The sequence below is a fragment of the Fundulus heteroclitus genome, chromosome 15 (genome assembly GCF_011125445.2).
Source record: "Fundulus heteroclitus isolate FHET01 chromosome 15, MU-UCD_Fhet_4.1, whole genome shotgun sequence".
In the NCBI taxonomy this organism is placed as follows: Eukaryota; Metazoa; Chordata; class Actinopteri; order Cyprinodontiformes; family Fundulidae; genus Fundulus; species Fundulus heteroclitus.
In genome coordinates, this window is record NC_046375.1 from 20,458,566 (window position 1) to 20,480,214 (window position 21,649).

Sequence of the window (21,649 nt, forward strand, 5' to 3'; positions counted from 1 at the left end):
CGTTTATTTGTATGGCACATTGCAGCAACAGGACAAAAAAAAGGAAAATAAAGAAACTTTATACTACAGACTGAAATTAATGATGTTTTTAAATAGGAAGGTCAGAGGTAGCTCTAAACAAGTAGGATTTTAACTTTGATTTTGAAGAATTCAAAGTTTCAGCATTTTTCGAGTCTTCTGGATGGGCAACTTTTGGCCTTAGTCAGAGCCAACGTGGAAGGTCTTAAAGAGCCACATGCAGCTGCAGAGCCGCAGATTGCAGACCACTGGTCTATTACCTAAAACCCTTCTGAAAAACTGAAGTTTGTGGTTATAACGTCACAAAATGTGGAACATTTCATGGGGTGTGAAAACTTTTAGAAGGTACTGTAAATAGAGATTTACTTTTAAACAAATCAATCCGTTTGTTTGTAGCGCACAACGAGAATATTAGATTTTCTTTTGGTGTGCAAACTCCACTTCAGTGTGTGTGATAGGTTGTCTGCTCCAGGTGACATATCTAAAAGAGCCAGCTGCTAAATCTGACTCACTCTCCTGTGGGGCGCTGGTGGGCTAAGCAGCAGTATTTCTCCAACCGTGAGTCTGGCCTTTAATTGGATCACAGGGTTGTTTCTGGTGGGTCTTCAAACGTCAGGCACGCCAGTTTGTTTTAATCAGCAAAGGTCTCAAAGCAGGAGTCGGTTTACACAATTTATGCCTGAGCTGAAAAGGTTTACTAAACGGAGCTATAAAAGTGCAGTGTGTGACTCCCTGTCAGCCTAGATGGTGGCCAAGCCAAGGCCAGCAACTGGTAGATCCACTGGGAGTGTAATAACAGATTAATGTGGCTTGCCAGGCCCCACGACCAGACGTGTTTGACGTTAATGCTCCACTGTATATTATCCAGCCTGGAGAAATGTTGAATGTGAGCGATGGGATCCAAGGACAGGGATGTTTAGGTACTAATTACCAAACAGCAAGGCACAAGTCTTGCTCCATATTTCCTTACCCCTGTGGAAACACTAGGCAGGCTCCATTTATTTTCTTTGACTGTTGTTTCTGGCACGCCAGCGTCTCGGTAAACACCACTCGCCCACCATTGTAAATCCGACAGGCGCAGATCTTTCAAGTTAAACTCCTTTGAGGAAAAATGGAGACAGATCGGATGGCGGCGCTCGGCTTTTCCATCTTAATGAGAGAGTGGAGAAGAAGGATGGCGTTTGATCCCTGGCATGGAAGCCTCTATTTAAGCCTGTCAGCGGTCATCACTCTCTCTCTGTTATGGATAGAGAAACAAACCTGCACCGCTGGATTTGATCAGCTCAGCCCGGCTCAGTCAGGCACACTTAACCCCTTCCAGCACGTTCCCTATCGCCCGAGAGACCTCTCCTCTCTGTGACAACCTGCAAGTATCAGCTGATTGATCACTCCGCGGGAAAAGGGAAAGAACAGGCAGAAGCAGATCTGTGAAAATATTATTTTATTTGCAGAGCTTCACCGTGCGCAACCCTCTCAGTCGTCAAGCTCCGATTTCACATCATGTGTTTGTCCAAACCATACAAAAGCCTTATGGCTCTTCGAGGAAGTCTTACTATAGTTGCAACCTTACAGCAAGCCAAAAACAGCAAGCCCCGAGACAGGTTTCCATTCTCCTCTGTGTGGACACTGAAACTCATAAACCTGAACTTTTGAGCCGGAGATGTTGATGGACTCATCGGAGTATGGGGCTGGAGGGCAGGGCTTTCTGACCAGCGTGGAACTGGTCTGGAAGATGGTTTTCATCGCACCACTAATGGCTCTACCTAATCAGACCTGATTGGACTGCTAAATAAATAGTCTCCCCATTTATAATACCGCGAGGTAACTTGAGACAAAATCAATACCTCAGCTGGATTCTAACAAGTGGAGGGGAAAACTGCAAGCTTTAGATCCTTGCGGCAATGCATTCATCCCAGCGGGATCCACCGGTGACATCGGCGTGTGTTTCTGATTCTTTTCTGAACAACGGGGACAAAGTTTAGCGGTCGTCATATCTAAAGATGTCCAACACACTGGCTTCAGATATGAAAGGTTAGCGGATGTAAGCGATTCAAACTTCAACTTTGTTCTCTAAAAGCCTCCACCAGCAAGAGTTTGTTCATTTATTTTCTGGGAGGGGGAGGTAAGGGAGGGGAGGGGGGGTCATTAAAACAAGAGTAGGAGTGAATCTCAAGACACGCATAAGCTAAAATAAAAACAAACGCTCAAATTATTGTAGCAACACTCAAGAGGAATTACGGACGACTGGAGCTGAGAATTGGAGCCGTCGTGTTCTGAAAGCTTTGGGCGTTAATCATCCATCACAGATGAAACAAGGTGTCTCCCCAGGAGCCAGAGCTCGATAATAAACACAGGAGTCAGGCTAGACTTCTGCGGGCTCGGGGAATAAATAAAGCGAACAACCTTGACATCAGCAGCTAGTGAAATGTTTTGGCCGCGCAGAGGAGTACGTATGAAAGAGGGCTTTGTCTTGTGAGGAATGTTTAAAGGACAGGCACAATCACGTTTCGAGTGAAAAGAGTTTTGTCAGAAGTTTCACGGGCGCAAGCGTTTGAGGCTGGCTTTGGATCAAGCTAAACACGATTCGATCTATCTTCTGCTCCGCTCCTGTTTTGCCATGTCTGCTGGATGTGATTGAAATACCATCTATGTACACGAGAGCGCAGAATTATTGCAATCCCGTCACATCTGGAGCTGCAAACGTCAAAGATCTTGTGTTTCTGCAGACCGTCACATGAAAGATAGGTGGGAATAGTGGAATTTTCTGTTTGTTTATGCATGTTGTGTGTTGCTAGTTTATTGTGCTGGAGCTCGGGTGGGTTGGAAGAGTTATTTGGCCAGTCTCCTCGCCACGTCTTTGTAGGCGTTCTCAATCTCTGCATCGTCGGCGCAGGTGTTGGTGAACTCTTCACGCGACTCGGCGTTCTTCAGATACCGCCACACGCCTGTCATTTCTTCCGGGATGTCGTAGTTGCGGTACTTCTTGGTGACAATCTAGGACAGACGGCGGAAGTGTTGGTTAGTGGCTGATCATTTCCTGAGTCTAAAGAAATATGGGTTAGATTAAATGAGAACTGCTAAATTTAATAAGTACCATATACTCACATATGTAAATGATATAAAAGGACACATAATATTTCTTCTTTCTCGCTGTCTGACTTTAAATCAGACTAAGCCGTTTCCATTTTAGGTCAATAGTGTTAGACATTTCTCTCTCTCTCTCTTATTATAGATGATCTTTCTTTGACTTTCTTCAAATTCTGATGCGTTTTTTTGTGTTTAGTGCAGCTTTAAACTTATTAACTTGGGTCAAACATTTTGGGGTTCCCTCCTAAAGCGGGTCACAGAGGTTTGCTGGCATTTTGGCCCATTCCTCCAATAATGGCTTCTTATACTCTGATAGACTTTATTGTGATTACAGTGTTCTTTTGAGCAAGGTTTCATTTCAAGGCTCCCAGTGATAACATAAGACAAAAGAGAAACATTTTAGGTATATATATATATATATATATATATATATATATATATATGTATATACTATTTCATATATGCTCAGAACTCAGCTCCTTAATGAAAAGCACGGTGGCTTCACATTTCTGTGGTGTTGATATTTGTACATAATTGTTTGAACAGACCTTAGGGATTTTGTAAATCATACCAAAGCATGAACCTGACTTGTTGAGGCCTAAAATGCAATTCACAGGTAGGCCTCCAGTTGACTCAAATGTTGTGAATAACCAATCAGTACGTTAAAAAGCCTGGGCTCTAAGAAATTGTTTAAATAGTATAGAAGATAAATACCTTTAATTTCCCACAATGGGGATATTCAAGTGGGACAGGACACCAGCGTTACACACTATATTGAGTAATATGAACAAAAAAAGCTCATCTAAAATTAAGTTCTAAAGCAGAAGAGAACAAATTTATCAGAAAGGGAGAAAAAGAAACTATTGCACAATTATTAATCAATAATGTTTCATATTTAGGGGAAAATCCATCCATTTTGTAAAAAACTGCATTTGTCAAGAAAGACAACAGCTGATTTACAAAACTTTGTGAAAAAAACTACGCAATATCCATGACTATACAAGTCAACACCTCAGAGAAACCAAAGTGTCTGCAAATGGACATCAGCATCTGAGAGACGTTGTACATGGTTCTTGATCAGATCTAGAACTCGTGCCACCATTAGCACGTTTGTAAACAATTATTGAGTCTGTTGTGAGCAGCCGCAAATACATAATCATCTTAGTGCAAGTCAAATTCTGATGTTGACCAACGTAATAAAATAATCTTCCAAAACTACTCTCATTATTCTCTCAGCATGTAAAAAATGTCTATGGTGTGAGCCAAAATATCAACAAGTTCTATCAAAACAGAGCGTAAAACATGTTAACATTTGCCTAGCCCTTTAGCAAACTGCCATACAAAACCATAGTGAGCAGGAGCAAGACATTTTTTTAACTGCAGCGCTATGCGCTGAGTGAGGAACGTGTCTTTTAGAAACGCATAATAAAGCTGTAGGTGTTTTAGATGACACATTGGCACAAAATTGTAGATGCTTTCTCTTTCTTTTTAACCTTTTTAATGTTGGTGCACCAAAGACTAAAGAAAATACTATTGAGGTAAAAATACAGCGTCTGTGAATGAGCTTAGTCGTAAAGTAGTCGTGGATTGGATCAGAGATTCCATGGTATACTTTGCAGCAAAACTAACAATAACATAAAAGTTAACTTAGAATACATTCTGACTCTGAATATCTGGAATTAGTTTTTTCTAATTAGCTTGTACTTTGCTTTCGGCAAAAAAAGCTCCTCTGGCTTTAACAAGAGCATGGCAGACTGTGATTTATAGTTTTACTTTTGCACTCAAGTTATAGCTCTTGCTAATTGTCTCCACCTCAAAACTAAGTCCTTCTTTTCTTTAGTAAACATTTTTTCATTAATGGTCTGGTAAAATTCGAGGTGTATTGAAAGGCAAATTTTAAATACACTCTAAAATCTATGGAGCTCAAACTGACTTTTAAGAAAGCCATTATGAGCAGAAACCTGATGGAGCTTCCTTGCATATGTTTGGGCTGTATTGACCTTGCTTCCACGCTTTTGTCCTGTAGTGTTCATGTTCCTGATAAAGTGGCCAGCAGATGTCAGTATTCCAAGGAGATTAAGCACGGAAAAAAATTAGTACAAAATCTTTCATAAACAAATGTTCCCATAAATATTTGAATTACTAATAAAAAAAACATGTTTATAGAAAGCTATGAAGTCATATACCATAAAAAGTCATCTGGGATATTCTTTTATTTAAACTCACGCGCAGTGAAGAAATAATGACTAGTGACCTTTTAAAGTCAAACAGTAAAAGCAATGAAATAATAAAGACATTTGGAAGACTTCAAAGTCTGGTGATTTTACACTTATTCGCAGCCCTAAAAACAAGATGTGAAATGTACAGCAGTGCCACGATCTTCCACTGAAAATTTTAGAAAAGGCCAATGTTTAATTTGAGCACTTTTGCTCAAAAGATCTTCATCTCTTGTCCTCAAGAGCCCTGCACTATTTAGACGCGTCCCTGCTCCAACACACATGAATCAAATGGCCAAACTCCCTCTTTAGCATGTCATCTAGTTCTGCAGAGGGCCTGGTAATGGCTAATATTCTAATTTTATAGGCACTTTAGTTTCTGAACAGAGTGACTTGAAATATTAATTTACTAATCCATATTTTTGAGTTTTTGTTGGGTCTTGATAAAGGCACTTCTTTTTGGCCACTTTTCAAAATTAGAAAAAGAAGAAAACATGTAATGCTATCACAGATGTGTGTGGATCCTGATACATCACAACATAGTGACACCCGTCTTTACGGACAATGCAGAATTTAAAGGTTTTTAACTGACAGCAAACTGGGGAGCAGAGCTGCATCACAAACAAGGTCTATCTTGTAGCTACGCTCGGCAGGATACGGTGAAAAAATACGGTTAGAGAATTGCAGTAAAGAGCGTCATCTTGGGTTACCAAGTCTCAACCATCAGATTTTTTTCTTCAAACCCACCAGTTGTCTGGGAGGTGGACCAGGAAAAAAAATACCCTTACTGTTCAAGCATCACAAACGTAAACTTGAGGAGTTTCCTAAAGTGGGACTTTAACTGGTAATGTGTGCTTTGCTAAGATTGAGCAATTTGGCAAAAACACTCAACGTGGGCCAGACCTGATTCAAAGACAGAATATATGGATTCACTGTAAAGTATGGTGGAAGATCTGTTATACTGTTTTTCCTTTACCAAATGCCCTAGGAAACATGTACAGGAATTCTTTGAAATATCAGATTTTTATTTTTTTTTATCTGGTGGTCTCTGCTAGAAAACTGAAAATAAGTCACCATTTGGTCTTTTAAAAGGATAATGATATAAAACACATTGCCAAGACAGTAATAGTTTTAGCGGAAACGATATCAACCGTCTTCTGAGGCCATCTTTGTTCCTAGACCTAACCAAGCATAAAACTTCAGGGGAGAGCATAAGAGGAACTAAACAGTCGAAGCTTTCCTGCTCTGTATTATCCAACCTTGTAAATCTGTGCTCAATGTGGTGTGTCTTTCCAACTTGAAAAAGACTACTTAAAGCAAATATATTGTGCTTTTAAATCCACCATTTCACATTTAAATCATTCCGTTGGGGAACTTCAATGCTCTGGTCTGAATTTCTCGTTATTGTAGCCCCACAGCCCCTCTTTTGCTCCTGTTCTGAGGTGTGTCTGAGAGCAACTTCCCACCTCGCCCCCCTCGAGGTTGCAGAGCATTCCACTCCACCCCGCTCTGACATTTTTGTAACATGCTCGGGGACGGTTTAACATTTCGCTTCTGCATCCTTGAGCTTGGACTGCAAAACCAGGAAATAGAAATGGCTGGTTTGCCAAATTATCTCGCATTCCATGTGTAGTCGGAACTCGGAAATCCCGGCTTCCGATTGGAAAACTCAACTGTGACGGCCGCCATAGTCGGACTTTCCCAATCAGAAAGTGGGAGAGTTTTTTAAGGCAGATTATTAGATCCAATATGGCAGCTCCTCGCATCAACAACACAGTTGTAAGAGTGGTTCTACAATCAATGTCTACGCAACACATGCACAGACTACATTCAATGTTGCCGCACTCCTAGAGACTCCAACCACGCAATGTCCCCTTTAAATTTAAAATTACATTTATTGTCAATAAGTATGCAATTTGCTATATACGTATGTTCAACTGAAATAAAAAAATCCAAATATTGTCAATTTTTTTATAGGTGTACAGTATTGTACTTAATAATAGCTCTATGGAAAACAATAATAGTGATATGGTTGTAATTATTTGCCTGAGTTTCAGGTCATTCAGAGACCTTGACCAACCTTGACTATGTGCAGTTTGGGCAGCAGATTGCAGTCGGCCAGAGTGAGCTCATTCCCATCCAGGAACATCCGGTTGGAGCTCTTTTCTTCCTCCATACTGTTTGCATCGATCTCCTCAGGCAGGGGGCTTGTGAGGTAATCGTCGAGCTTCTTCAGGGCTTTGGTTAAACCTTTCTCCAGAGCTAAATGCACAAATAAAACATTCATGCTCACACATGCTGATAAGTCAATGCACTTTAACGGTTATTGGTTGTGTGTAACAACAGCTCCCACTAGATGACAGCAAATCGAGTAAAGAGGATGTGAGCCTGAAAAGTTAAGCTTTGCTGCAACCTAGTGGAGAAACCTAATAAAGAGCGCCGTTGCAGGTCTCAGCCCCGTAAAGCTGCAGATGTAAATGCATATGTACAGGTATGTGGCAGAAAATGAGCTCCCTACTGGCATTGGCCTCCGGTTTGGTGTTCTTGATGAAGGCGGAGAACTTGGCGAAGATGTCATTTCCAGCTGTATTGGACTCTCTGTGCCTGGCAGCCAGTTTGGGATACCTGAGCAGACACGGGGAAAGGGCCGGAAGACAGTCAGACCGAAGCATCTGGATGGGATTAACACCTGGACTGGAGCTTAGCGCTGAATTTAAAACACGTTACAGCAGCACACTGAGCTGGCGTCCCACCGTGTTTGGCATTCACACACCAAGGTCCATTTATAATGTAAGAAAACTAAAACTTTACGGGCCATAAAGCAGAATTAGGTTAATCTGGTGTTTTCAGGCCAACCTTTAAGGCATTTTAAGAGACAGTAAAATAATCCAATAGACTCATCTCAGCTTTTGATTAAATAATCATGTGGGGCCGAGCTTCAAATATAGTTAGTTGAGATTTTTATATATTAGATTTAAAGGTACCTATGGTACAATAACATCAAAAAAAGCCCACGATAAATATCAGTTTTCAGTGAAGCCGCCCAACCTTTACTCAACCAAACAGCTTTCTGTTCCTTCAGAAACAATATTAAAATCTCATAAATCCAACCCAAAGCAGGCGGAATGAAGTCTGATACGGCACACATGGCGTTGTAAAGCTTTCCATGCAAATTACTTTGGAGGGCAGAGCACGTCCTCCAGAAACTCCTCGATCTTGTTGATGTCGGTCCTGACATCCCCGTCGAAGGTTAGGAAAGGAGGGTGGGTCCCCGGAGCCAGCCTCTGCAGATCTTCTGGCTTTCTGCAGAGAAAGACAAGAAAACAGGCTTTCATGCAAAAACCACTGTGAGCGCAAAATGGTGTGCAGAGAGGAGCTCTTTTTTAACCTCTTGAGGTCAACAGTTGTGACGTTGAACACCACTCCTTTGAGCCAGAGGATCATGAAGAGACGCTGGGAAAAGGGACAGTTGCCGATGCTTTCTCCATCACTTCCTGCCTGCACACAAACGCAACATATCAGTCAGGCTGATGAATTACAGAGGAAAGCTGATGTTTAGATTCACTGTTAATAGTCACAGAGGCATTTTTTCGTGTTTTAAGTCGGTTAGGATTACCTAAATTATTTCCATGCGCAAAGACCCAGAATAATTGGAGATATTTTGAAAAGCTTTCTTACAAAGTTAGGAGTTTACGTATATTTTTCTCAGGACTTTGTACAATTGGCTTCTAAACTGTATGACTTGGGTCAAACGTTTTGGGTCCACAAGCTTCTCATAATATTTTGCTGGAATTTCTTCTTACCAACATGAGCTGCATCTAGACACGAGAACATAAGTCAAAGACTAACGAAGATGCTCGCTAAAGCTGGTAAATATCATAAATATGTCATTTTCCACCGCAAAACGAATCCTTGACTGACGTGGGCTGAAAGGCCTCTCGATGTAGAAGAAGCAATTTTTCCAAGAGAAAGAAAGAAACTAAAAAAAACCTGTTTCAAGTTCTCAAAAGAACTCATGAAGAAGCACATTGTTTTTCAGAGATATGTTCAGTCATTTGATGAAAGTAAAAGTCTTTGGTTTTTGTTAGATTTGGAGCAAAAAGAGGGAAAGCTTGCATGCGTGAGAAGACCGTCCCTACTGTGGCAGCATCATGCTGTGTGGTTGTCTTCCTGCAGAAAGGACTGTAGCACCACACAAAATAGACGGTACCTCAAGGAAAGAACATTGAATGGAAATTTGGAAGCATCATCTTAAGACCAAGTCAGACATTTGGTACAAAAACTACCACGTCTTCATGCAAGTCCTAACAACTTGCTGAGGCGACCTCTGGCAAAGGGAACGACCGAAAGGACTCACATTCCCAGCCAGGAAGTTAAATATTGGTTGCAGAGAGGCCTTCCAAATGGGCAATGACCCTCACCAATCAGCCTGGCTTAGGGACAGCGAGGTTAATGTATTTTGGTGGCTATCACAAAGACCTGATATGACCGGTTCTGTCTGGAAGCATGGGCTAAAATTCAAGAAAACTGTTGACACAGGCTTGTGGAAGGACACCCAAAACATTTGACCCAGGCCACACACTTGAAAGGCAACACTACCAAATACTAAAGAAATGTATGTAAGCCTCTAAAGTTCAGGAGGATGTGCAACCAAATACAATACCAAAAATTTCATTTAGCGCACTGAAATGTTAGTGTTCTTGATTTATATAAAAAATAATATATTTAAGCTGATTTCATGCCAGATAGTGAGGGAAAAAAGGTTGACTAGAATGTAAGTAAGAATCTGTTTTGTTGGTCTATCCTAATAAAATACACTGACCTAATCTGGGGTTGTAATGGTTATGATGGAAAAGTTCAAGATAATTAAATGCTTTTGCAATTTATTGCGTTGGTTAAAATGAAACAAGAGGGAGGCATGGACTCTAACACAACCCTTAATAAAGAAATCTTAAAACGGAAATCTTCAAGTTAATACATAATGTTTGCGTCCTAGATTTCAGAAAATTGGAAATATCAAATGCTTAAAAATCAGAAAACCGTCATAAGAAACCAAAACTGAATTTTTAACACCATCCTTTATATAATGTACTCCAGCCATCAGATTAAAACATGACAAATAAAACCATTCCTAGACATTTATTTTATTCTTTGAGTGTTTTCTGAGAGCAAACAACATGGAAACGTTTCTTCTTTATCTACCGTTTGCGTACAGGCTGAGATATCCTGTGTGGGCATGTGGAGCGCCAGCTCTGACACCGGATCCAGTGGATCAGATAAATTAAACATATCGATTACATCTGCAGGTTCACTGGCCACTGGGGCGCAGAGAGGAGGATCTGACCCACAGCCGCGAAGAGAAAGGGTGCAATGACCGCAGGGTCGGCGTTTGGAGTCGGTCTCTCTCACTCAGAGCATTAATGGTCTGGTAATCAAAGTTTCTTGAACCTTGTTTTAACCAAAAGCCGCACCGTTTATTACAGTGCCTTGGAAAAGTTCTCATACCCACAGAAAGAGTTTCACTCTTTTCCAAACAAAAACATCACTGATTTAATTTAGATTCCATGCAATTTCTAATAAATGCACACCTGAAATGTTGTCATTTATGGTTGTTGTCCTGCAGGAAGATGATTTCCTACACCTGCCTTATTATTTTTGCAGTCTCTAGAAGCTTTTCTGCTGTAATTCCCTGTGTTTAGCTCAATCTTCAGGTATCTTCCCAACAACTCCAGCTTGCTTGCCCCTTCAACAGATACACATCCCACAACATGATGCTGCCGCCACCATGTTCCGCACTGGGGATGTTGTGTTCAGAAGGAAGTCTCCTGCCATATGTAATGTTTTTTGCACATAGGCCAAGCAGTCGTATTTTGGTCTTGTACACTATAAGTCACAATTGTGTGCTGGCTTGTGTGTGTTTGTCAGATAAAAAAACCCATAACGTACTTTAAGTTTGCAATAATAATTCATACCCCTAAAACCTCTCCACATTTGGAAAGGTTTCTACACCAGAAGAACGTGGTGAAACGTAGCATTCATATACCTACGCGTGCTTATCTGCACACAACACTGAGACCAGAAAAACCGAGCCGCCAGTCCAAAAGCAGCTGAGTCAACTGGATGTTCGACAGCCATTGATGCTGCCGGCCCTGTCCGGGATGCCTGCGTGTATTGTTGCGGCTGTGCTCACTTTGCATGGAGGTAACACAATACACAGAGAGCAGATAATAGTCAATCAACATCCAGAACGTGGAGGAAAATAGCTGTCATGTGGGAAGATCTGGATGTCCGAGGAATGTTTGGAGCCTGTGAGTCATCAGCTTATTTTAAGCTCATAAATGCTGCACCTTTTTTTTGGGAAGTGGGATTATAACGGCGTTTCTCTTAAAAGGTTTTATAACCTAGTAGAGAGGACCCTGATCCTCCAAATGTTTAACACATGACAAACACTAATTCCTGGACTTTATTTACTCACTGAATGCAAAACAACTGCTGGGTTATAGCTTTAACCCAAATGCTAGGTCTGTGGTGTCGGAACAGACTAGGTCCAGAGTTTAAAACTACATGAAATCTGACCTTATAGAGACTCTTCCAAAGGTCTAAATAAGAAATGGTGAGATGGTAAAAGATTATGCTCCATACTCATGAGGCGGTTGTGTTTACACCAGAAAAGGCGGATTGTTTGCTTATGATAACATTAGCCTTTTACCTGCTAAGTAATTTGCATCCTAGTGCTAGATTCAGTATCTCCAGTTGACGAAAGAAATGGCCATAAATTCAAAATTTTTATTTCTTACAGGTTTTTAACATAGCCGATAAAAGTTATTTTAGACATCACTCTGATATTTTTCATGTTTTATTTATGTTTTAAGCATAAAGCAAAACATATAAATTTTAACCCAAATATTAGTTATTTATTGAGTAAATGGTTACTGTTTTGCACCCAAACATACAAGATATAAATTTGAACCTACCTTAACTGTTTTTCTCCGAGTCACTTTCATTTCTAACCAACAAAATCTCAAACTCCTCCCAATGTCTTCTCCCTCTCTTTCAACTCCATTTCCTATCAGCTTACTCTCAAAAAAGGCCACTTGTGATTTTATTTGCCATAAACTCAACCACTAGGTGGGGGCAAAGTGCTTCCAGTGTGATCCTTGGTATGCGTTGATTAAGCCTCAACAGGCATTAGTGGTATACAGATACCATGTTGGTTTTGTTGATAATACTCTTCAAGAGCTTTCTCTGGCTTGTTTAGACTTTAGTCACTTTAACCCATTTTTTTTAGTTAAAACCTGACCAGTATGTTGGGTCACAACTGTAAACCAACCCTACTTTGTTAAATTAACCAAGGGTTGGATCTCTCCAATTCAGGGTTGCGTCCCACCCAGTGGCTTTTAGAGTTCGGTCTTTCCAGGTGCCTCAGTAGATTTTAGCTGATTCGAACCATGGAAAACCTGCTACACCAGGGGTGCTTGTGTATCTGTGTTCAGATTTATAACCAGGACATCACAGGGCAGCTCTCTGACCATCTGGGTCACCTCTCAGAGGGCAGCATGATGAAAAGCCTAATATTAGAATGACAGCTGCTATGGAAACTCTTTTCTATGAACAGATTTAGATATCAAATCTTACATCACCTTATTAGATAAGATATTCATTTCATTAAGAATACTATTTTTCTTACCTAAGCTAATGCAAGACAAAAAAAACATAATAGCAAGTTGCAAAGTTGTCTTTTTATAAATATAAAAATTATAAATTTAGTTTACTGAAACAAATCAGTGATATAATCGATGTACCCTATAGAAGTGCAGTAACCAAGGAAGTGGACCGACTGAGGCCAGCCTTCACACCCGATAAGTGCATCCACCCGTTAGATTTACTGCCTGGTTCCACCTCACTTGTCTCCGCTTTAGTCATCTGCCTCTGACAGTTCTCCTGGGAGCTTCAGTGCACTCTGCTATGGAGAAAACATCACTCACTTCCAAAAGGATAAAAGAAGTTTTTTCTATTTTTACACAGCATCATATGATTATTGTCTGAAAAGAAGAAGAGGGCAGAATGATAAATCAACGTCTTCTATTTCCGATACCTCTATGTATGGCGCTAACATTTGTTCACATTTTAGTAAAGCTACAATACACCCCCCCCCCCCCCCCTTCAGTACTGGGAACCAGTAGAGTGGCTCATCTGAGTTTCCCAGCATCAGCCAGCAGCTTCAGCGACGCTGTCACGGTTATCCTGGGTGACCGTAGAGAGCACAGAGAGTGCTGCTGCTGCTGAAACTCTACCTCCACTATTGGGTTACCAGAGTTTTCGTATCACACAGGAGTAGCCATGTAGCAGCTGATACTCTTCTGCTACACGCACCCAAGGTTTATTAAACACTTTATTAATCATTGTCCCAGTTTTCTGTCTTACCTTAACAAAAAGTTCGATTTCAGGCTCTCCGTCCTGACTTTTTGTGGACATGCTGTCTTGTTCTTCTATTTGTTTTATGTCCCTTTAAGCTTTTCTTATCATGTGAGGTCTACATCCTCCATGGGAAAATGCAGGCAGATATCTTCTCTGGAAGGATCCCTTTTGTCCAGAAGTGACCTATCTCTCTCAACCCGTGCAGTTCAGTTCCCTTTCAGCTCTGATCCGAGGCGCTCAACCTCAGTTTGGTCATCTGGAAGCAGATTTCCCTCCTCGCTGTGACAGCCCAGGTGCTGGTTTAGAGCCCCGTGCCCTGATTTAGACCCAGATGGAGGGCAGAGGCACGGCTCATCGACACAAAGTGCTGAACAGGTGTCAGGCCCTACCAGGGGGTGGAGCCCCACCTCTCCCTTCCCATCCTCACCAGAAGAACCCCAGAGATGAAACACATATCCACGCCTTCTCTTTTACCTGATCCGTCTGTTACAAACCTCAGATTTCTGATTTTTGAGTTTGAGTTTTCCACCGGCTCATTTGCTCTGGTTTCTTTAATTAATCAAATAAAATAGGAATAAGCCCAATTTATTCCAACATGTACAGCTAAAATGATGCTTCCAAAAATACAATCGTATTTATGCCACTTGTAGTTCTCATGGCTGTCACTCAGTTGACTTTTTATTTCCTCGAGCACAGGAGCAGCAGCATTCATCTTTAATTCATGGTCCAAATGCGTCTGCTCAGACGGCTTTTATTTGATCACCGGCAGCAGCAGCAGCAGGCGGAGACAACTCCTCAGTGACATGCTGATGCCTGACTGTGGCTCTGAAGGCGGCAAGTAGGAATAATTTGCATGCAGACTGTATGGCACTGTAAAGTAACTGGGCTGCATTGTGTCTGGCTTACAAGTTTCTCAGAGATCTAGCCAAGTGGGGAAAACAAGTTCTGTCACCTTGGAAAGCAAAAACCAAAAGACATATATATATGTGAAGGAACTGGAAGGTACCCTGAAGCCTCTATTTATAGCACAGCTCCCTCTTCTGGCTGACACACCAGCGCACAGCCCAAACCAGATTCCAGGAAAACAAAGGTCTCAAACACTGCAAGTGACTTGGATCATGAGCGAATTATTAAGAAGTCTCCTACGGTGTACTCATAAATGATGAATACAGTACAATATTAAAACAGACTGAGGTTTTTATTAACTGAATTTAGTTTTAGTTTTAAAAAAAAAAACATTTAAGTGAAGGTTATTTTACCAGACTCAGCTTGATATTGAAGTAAAACTGACACAACTCGCTAAATGCTGTTTTGCTGACCAGAGATTTACAGAGTTACAGCCTTGGAAAAAACATGAAAGAACTTTTTGAGGGTGCTGTCCAGTAATATATATATCAGGACATAGTAAAACACGTCTGGTCTTGACAGAGTTGTAAAATTATTTAAGTAAAATTATTTAAGTCTGCGCCCGTGAGTAACCTCACGGGCGCAGAACACATCCAAAAATTGGAAAAGAGCAAAGCTGGAGATTCGATGTGTTGCAGATCCACAGCAATAGTCAGAACGTGTTGTTTTCTGTAACACTTTATCAGTCTCTGGCATCTTCTTTACTTTCAGGCACTTATCCATGGACAGCTGTCTTATAAGGTCTCCTGACAACATTTTAATCAGGTTGAGGTCAGTACACCAAAACCTGGATTCTTTTTTAGCTTCTTTGTGGTAGACTTGTGGGTTTTGGGTAATTTTCCTGTTCTATGACCCACGTTTGTCAAAGTTTTAGCTGTTGGTCACATGGCTTCATATTTGACAGTTATTATGAGGTGTTTGGACCAGTTTGCTGGGTTTGGTTTTTACCAAACATCTCTACTTTGGTCTTGTCTTTTTAAAGGAAATTATTGTAAAGGTTTGTGAGTGCTGTCATTAACTGTAGCATTTAGCATGCTGACTGGGGACTGTAGCATTTTGAAATTGAACTCAGTTTTTTATACTGCTTCTCTAATGATTACATAATCTGGCCTAGAAGTGATTTTCTGGGATGGCCACTCCTCAGAGTGGTAACTGCATTAAACGGTTTCCATATCACTACTTTTACAGCAGACCGACATTCAATTGCTTGGAAATTAGCCTTATAACCTTTCCCAGACTGATGAGCAGAAACCTATGCGTCTCTAAGGTCATTGCTGTTGTCCTACCATTTTGGTATAGCGCTAAATACACACCTGTTTGCTTCCGACCAGCAAACTCACAAAGCTCCTGCTTGTGTGTAGGTGGTCAGCCTTGATCATGATAAATTAATAAGGTGAATTAGAATAGAAGCATCAGGCTGATGAAGCAATATTATTAGTTAAGTATTCACACAGCAGTGTGAAAAACACTTTTCCCCCTCAAATGTTCATTTTGTTGTTCCTTTTGTTTATACACTAAAATGTTATAGATCATTAAACACAATTTAATATCAGACAATGGTAAGCTGAGCTCATGTGAAGCCTGGCTTTTAAGTGAGGTTATTTTATAAGAGATAAAAACTTTTCAATCCAACCTGGCCATGTGGAAAGTAATTTCCCCTCAAACAACTGGTTGCGCCAACCGTTGCAGCAAACACTGAGTCTTTTACATCATTGTGGAGGAATTATTTAGTCCACTCTTCTTTGCATAACAGTTTTAATCCGGACACATCAACGGGTTTTTGAATACAGATTTAGGTCTGGGGTTTTTTTCTCGGCCACCCTTAAACATTTTTCTTCACCAGTGGTTTTGGCCTCGGAACTCGGCAGTCAAGGTGATTTTAGCTCAGTCTTGCTCCTCATTTTAAATCAGAAATGGGGAACTTAACGCAGGTAAAGTCAAGCCTGCAGTGCTTCTGGTGCTGGATGCTTTTGTGACCTCCCGGATCAATCGTTGTTGATGTTTCGAGTCATTTTGGTAAGCCAGCCTGTCCTGGGAAGGTTCACCACTGTTTTCTGTTGCCTGCTTTGTTGTAACAGTTCTCATTGTGGTATGCTAGAACCCCAAAGCCCTGAAAATGTCTTTTTAACTCTATAGATTAAAAATGTACCTCATTTGTTCTCCATATCAGAGCATGATTTGTCACGTTTCAAGATCTTTAAGTTTATTTCATGTGTCACAAATGTTCTATTTAAATGATTTCCTTATTCTACCAGTGCAGCAGCAGTCAGGCTTTAAAGTGAGGCCCTATTATTTTCACATAGGGCAATATTTTGGATAGCTTTTTCCCTTAATAAATGAAACCGTTGTTTGAAAACTGCTCTTTTTCACCTATTAAAATTAGTTTTTGGAAAACATAAGTTTGACCCAGAAAAAAAAAAACATCAAAATAAAATTAAACTTGGGGGGTGGGGGGAGCTAATGCTTTTTATCAGCACAGTATATCTGTCTGGAGATAAAAGCACATTATACCAAACCAACTAGGGACAGGCGAACAAGTCAATCTAAAATGATGAAATCACTTCTCAGAAAAGAAGTTGGTTTTATGTGTCTTCTTTGTACAAAAGGAAGCCTAAATCCCTCACTTGTTGGGCTAATCATTCACTAACACAATCAAACAGTAACACCTATCTGTTCCTTTCCGGAGCCAAGGTGAAGGGGACTGTTTCAAGTCTTCTCCTGAGGTTAAGCACTGAGCTTTTAAGTTTTCACAAACCTTATATATAATTGCACACCGTGTATGCGTCAAACCTCAGCTATGTATGTTGGAGGATTGTCTGTTCACAGTAGTGCATCTAAAAGAAATGACTGCATAGGAAACACAATGGCTGCTGTGGACAACTGTTCCAACCTACCCTGAAGGGGATGAGTCATTTAACGCTGTCAGCAAAAACAGGCGATGTCCCAATTCTCCTCCCTACATTTATAGCAGAGCTGGAGTTAATTTATAGCCGCCGTTGATGATTAAACCACCGGAACACCCCCCCATCTTGGATTTTCTCTAACAGGATGGCAGGGGGGAAACACAGGGTGGGGTGTATGGAGAACGGACAATGGCTCGTGTTAGTTTCATAATGACTTATGCTCCATGTTTATCATAATTGGGATATAACAACGCCAACATCTCATGTTTATTAGCCGAAAATGGGAGCTTTTATCAAACTCGTACCTCACACGTGTTCTCCGTGCTGATGCCCTCAGATAGGTGGTTCAATTCCACGGTGAACTATGGTCCGTGTTTATCGTGATTCGGAGATAAGTTGTAGTTCAGATCTCAGTTTGTGCTTTTATCTGCTCGCACTGTAAACGCGCTCAGACCGAAGTGAACTTCATCACAGAAATATACCCGGCTTAACGACGCTATGCATACAAATAAGCTGGGAGACGGGTGTATTTATAGCAACTTGCTTTTGATTCAGCTCGTCAAAAAGTGGATGTTCAGCATGCTTTTTTTGGGGGGGGGGGTGTTTTGGAACGTTACGTGAAAAAGTTCTGGTGTGTATTTTTATGAGGTGTTTTTGCTTTTATGGGCAGTAAATAGCAAACGGACAGTAAACTAAGATTGAAGTCCATTTTATGCAACACCTGCCTAGGTGGATTATAACTGCGAAATGATCTGTGTTAGAGACGAATTAATGTGCTCATTAGGAGTTAGATCTTCCCCAATGTGACTAAGGGTACCTGGGTATGACACTGAGGCCCATACTGCTCTAGGTCAGTGTGACTTCAGTAGCATTTGTGCCTGTAAATGAGGGACCTGTTGTAAAATGCTTTGTAGGACAAAACCACGGTGAGAGTATCGGCAGTATATGTGGCATTTCCACTAAAACACAATCAGGAAAGATTTGTAAGCTTCCTTTTCAGGGGTTCCATTGTCGCACTAAAGGGTTCATACCGCTTAAACTTTTTCACGTTTATCCAGGTTGCAACCACAAACTTCATTGTGTGTTTTATTGGCAGCTTTTGTGATTTCCACCACTAAATACGGCGGTTGCAGCATCACCTCATGGTGATGCTTTTTCTTCAGCTTGGACGTAGAAGTTGCTTGGAGTTGATGTGAAGATGGAGGGAGCTAAATAATACGGCCATGGTGACAGAAAACCATTTAAAGGCAAGATTTGAACACTGATGTTCACAGACTCTCTCCAGTCGGACTGAGGGCGAGGAGCAAGGATTTCAGTATCAATATGGGCAAAGCTGATAGGGTCACATCACAAAAGACTCATATGAGGGGGGGCTGACAGCAAAGGCTCGTGGCACTTTTCAAAACTTTGTTTAAAATACATTTTGAAAGAAAAAAACTATACATCTTTTTCATTCCCGTGTGCTCTACTTTGTGTTGGTCTAGCATTTAAAATCCCACTTAAATCAACTGAAGTTTGAGGTGGTGGCATGAAGAATAGGTTTTCAGGAAAGCAAAATGCTGAAGTAGCAGATGTCCCGCTCCACTGCTATCACTAAAGCAGGAAAAACACAGGAGGATTCTGCACCGGCTTAGAGTTCACCTTTGGTTACTATGGTCTTTTACTATGAATTGGTGAGCTATTAGTCGATTTAAAGGATCTGCCTCACAAAAATCACTGCTTACATAACAGGTTCTACGGCAATAAAAGCACCACTGCACTTTACATGTAAATACTTTTCCATGATTTTATCTATTAGTGTAACTTTTTTATTAGTCATCCTATCACAGTAAAACCGTGTATATAAGAGCTGGTATAAAGATAAGTTTCCCACTATTTTTGGGGCACTCATTGCTGCTAACGCATTTGATTACATACGTACATGCACTTGTGCGCTAAGACACATAAGCAAATTGTGTTGTGTTTGTTCAAAGAACTTTGACCACGTTAAGAACAAAAACATAAAAGAAAACGTACATGACTTTAGGCCTGTATAGCCATCAAATTGTAAAAATGTGAACTATCAGGTTACACTCTGGTTGTTTAAAAAAAAAAAAAAAAAAACACAAGGCCCAGGTCAGGAGAATTTACCACAAAAGATGTTATGGTGAGTACAGTTTTGCTGCAATTAATGTCAAAATATATACATGTTAGGGCTAATTAAAAACCGTTTTACTCTCCGTTTAACTGCAGCACAAGAAATTCAACTACAGGTTGCTTTTAGAAATTATTATTTTAAATACCCCAGATATTAGCGCAGGAATCAGAGTTGCCCTACGGCCTAGGCAGAGTATGAGGCTGCTCAGAGCCACCCCAGCTCAGAAGATATTTAAGGCAATGCAGTGGATGATTAAAATAGCATTATTGCTCAAATCAACACTATCTGCCACAATTTTACACTTCTATGCGACTGACTCTTATGTGTATTATTATTTATTAATATTATTAATTTTCATTATTATTTATCCATGCATTGGGATGAGTATAGTTGCTTGTCACTGCAGGGTCATGGGATCATTATCAACTACTTTATACCAAACACTTAAAACTTTAACATTCGTTTTTAGTTTGTTGTGTTGTACTTGGTATTATAAAAAATTGTTTGACATACTGCATTTTTACCTTTAGTTTTTTTTTTACTATTTCTTATTTTTTTAGAGTTAAAATGTCTATAAACATATTTAAATGATTGCCTGTGTTCCTCTCTTCACAGTTACATTGCCTCAGTTGTTCACGCTTTATATCTGCTCCATTTACTTGTTTAAAACCATTTAGATTTTTAGAAAAGGACTGTCCAAATGAACTTTGATTGATTGGATGATTCACATAATATAGATACTATTAGTCCTGCAGCGGCAGGTAGACAATGAGCTTAACTGGAATTGGGCCTCTAAATCAGATTTTTCAGGGTTGACTCTGGCAATAATGAAAGAAAAGCAACCAACTTCACGGCTTCCTTAGCCTTAACACTGAGATACTAACCAGGCTCAAAACTTCTTCTTTTTTTTCCCGGCTTATAAAATAAAAAATTTTACCTTGACAAAGAGGGAGACTTTAGGCTCGTTGGGGTCCGCCGGGGCCCTGCTGCTCTCATTCAGGGTGACGTTCTCCTGAGTTTTAAGGCTGTAGTCCACAGAGTTGCCCTTCTCCGGGACGGTGTTGGGATGAGTGTAAGACATCAGCATCCCGTCCTCTGCGTTATCCTCGTCCTGGATATTTCTTTGGATCGGAGGGTCATCACAGGGGTCTCCTTGGTAGGAGGAGGAGGAGTGAGAGGAGACTGACGAGCGCCTGGAGCTGTCGTGCCCACTTTCGTTTGCAGTTTCCACCTCCGCCTCGGGTGTCATCTCCATTGTCACTGCGACGTGTTGCTCGTCCGTCGGGGTCCCTGGCCTGGCTTCCTCGTCGTCGCTGGAGGAGGAGGAGGAGGACGAGGACGAGGAGCTGCGTTTGTCGCCGTCTCTGATCTCCATGTAGTCGGGGGAGCCGCGTTCTCCACCAGCCGGGACGTGGACCTGCACCTCGCTGTACAGATGGTCCCTGTCTACGCCTGTGTTCTCATACCTGGGCTCTCGGTCGGGACTGCGGGCTCCACCACGCTGCTGGCCGCGCTCATTTTCCTCACCGACATCGTCGTAGATGTGCTCCATGGTGCCTCAGATTTGGGTGTTTAAACGTGGTGGGAAGTTGTGCGGTGTTCACGGTGGTTGCACACAGTCCGCCTGCCTCTCACTGACTGAGTGCCTGGGCAAACTCCCGCTGGAAGCCATAAAAGACCTTTGATCCCGCAAGTTAACACGTGAATAATGCAATCACCGGGGGGGGCTGCACCCTCAAGGACATTTAGGTGAAGCAGGTAGCTCAGCGAAACTGTTATGAAATATCTTGTATCCTCACAGCCACAAAACACAAGGAAAACCACCAAACACAGATTCAAGTTAGGTTTTGATACTTTCCTAATGTGTTTGCCTCCTGTAGAGCAAGGCACTTTAATGGATTACAAATTACTGAACTGGGGCTTCTGTTGAGACGTTATGAGCAGGGATTGTCTTACATGCAGTA

At 41.2% G+C, this 21,649-nt stretch overlaps 1 protein-coding gene across 3 annotated transcripts; it reads right to left on the minus strand.

Annotated features, from left to right (window-relative positions):
* Positions 1 to 1,442: 1,442 nt before the first annotated feature.
* On the minus strand, positions 1,443 to 21,335 carry clic5b (chloride intracellular channel 5b). 3 transcript variants are annotated; one of them, XM_012866694.3, is made up of 6 exons: positions 20,623 to 21,335; positions 8,710 to 8,819; positions 8,499 to 8,624; positions 7,840 to 7,946; positions 7,402 to 7,583; positions 1,443 to 3,012 (listed from the first exon to the last, which is right to left on the minus strand). In XM_012866694.3, the coding sequence occupies exons 1-6, from the start codon at positions 21,235 to 21,237 to the stop codon at positions 2,848 to 2,850; spliced, it is 1,305 nt and encodes a 434-aa protein (XP_012722148.2). In that variant the 5' UTR covers positions 21,238 to 21,335; the 3' UTR covers positions 1,443 to 2,847. The 3 variants fall into 3 exon arrangements, with proteins under 3 accessions (XP_012722148.2, XP_021174261.2, XP_012722149.2); XM_021318586.2 differs by lacking the exon at positions 20,623 to 21,335 and adding an exon at positions 13,746 to 14,116 and having other exon boundaries at positions 8,710 to 8,815; XM_012866695.3 differs by lacking the exon at positions 20,623 to 21,335 and adding an exon at positions 13,746 to 14,115.
* Positions 21,336 to 21,649: the final 314 nt, after the last annotated feature.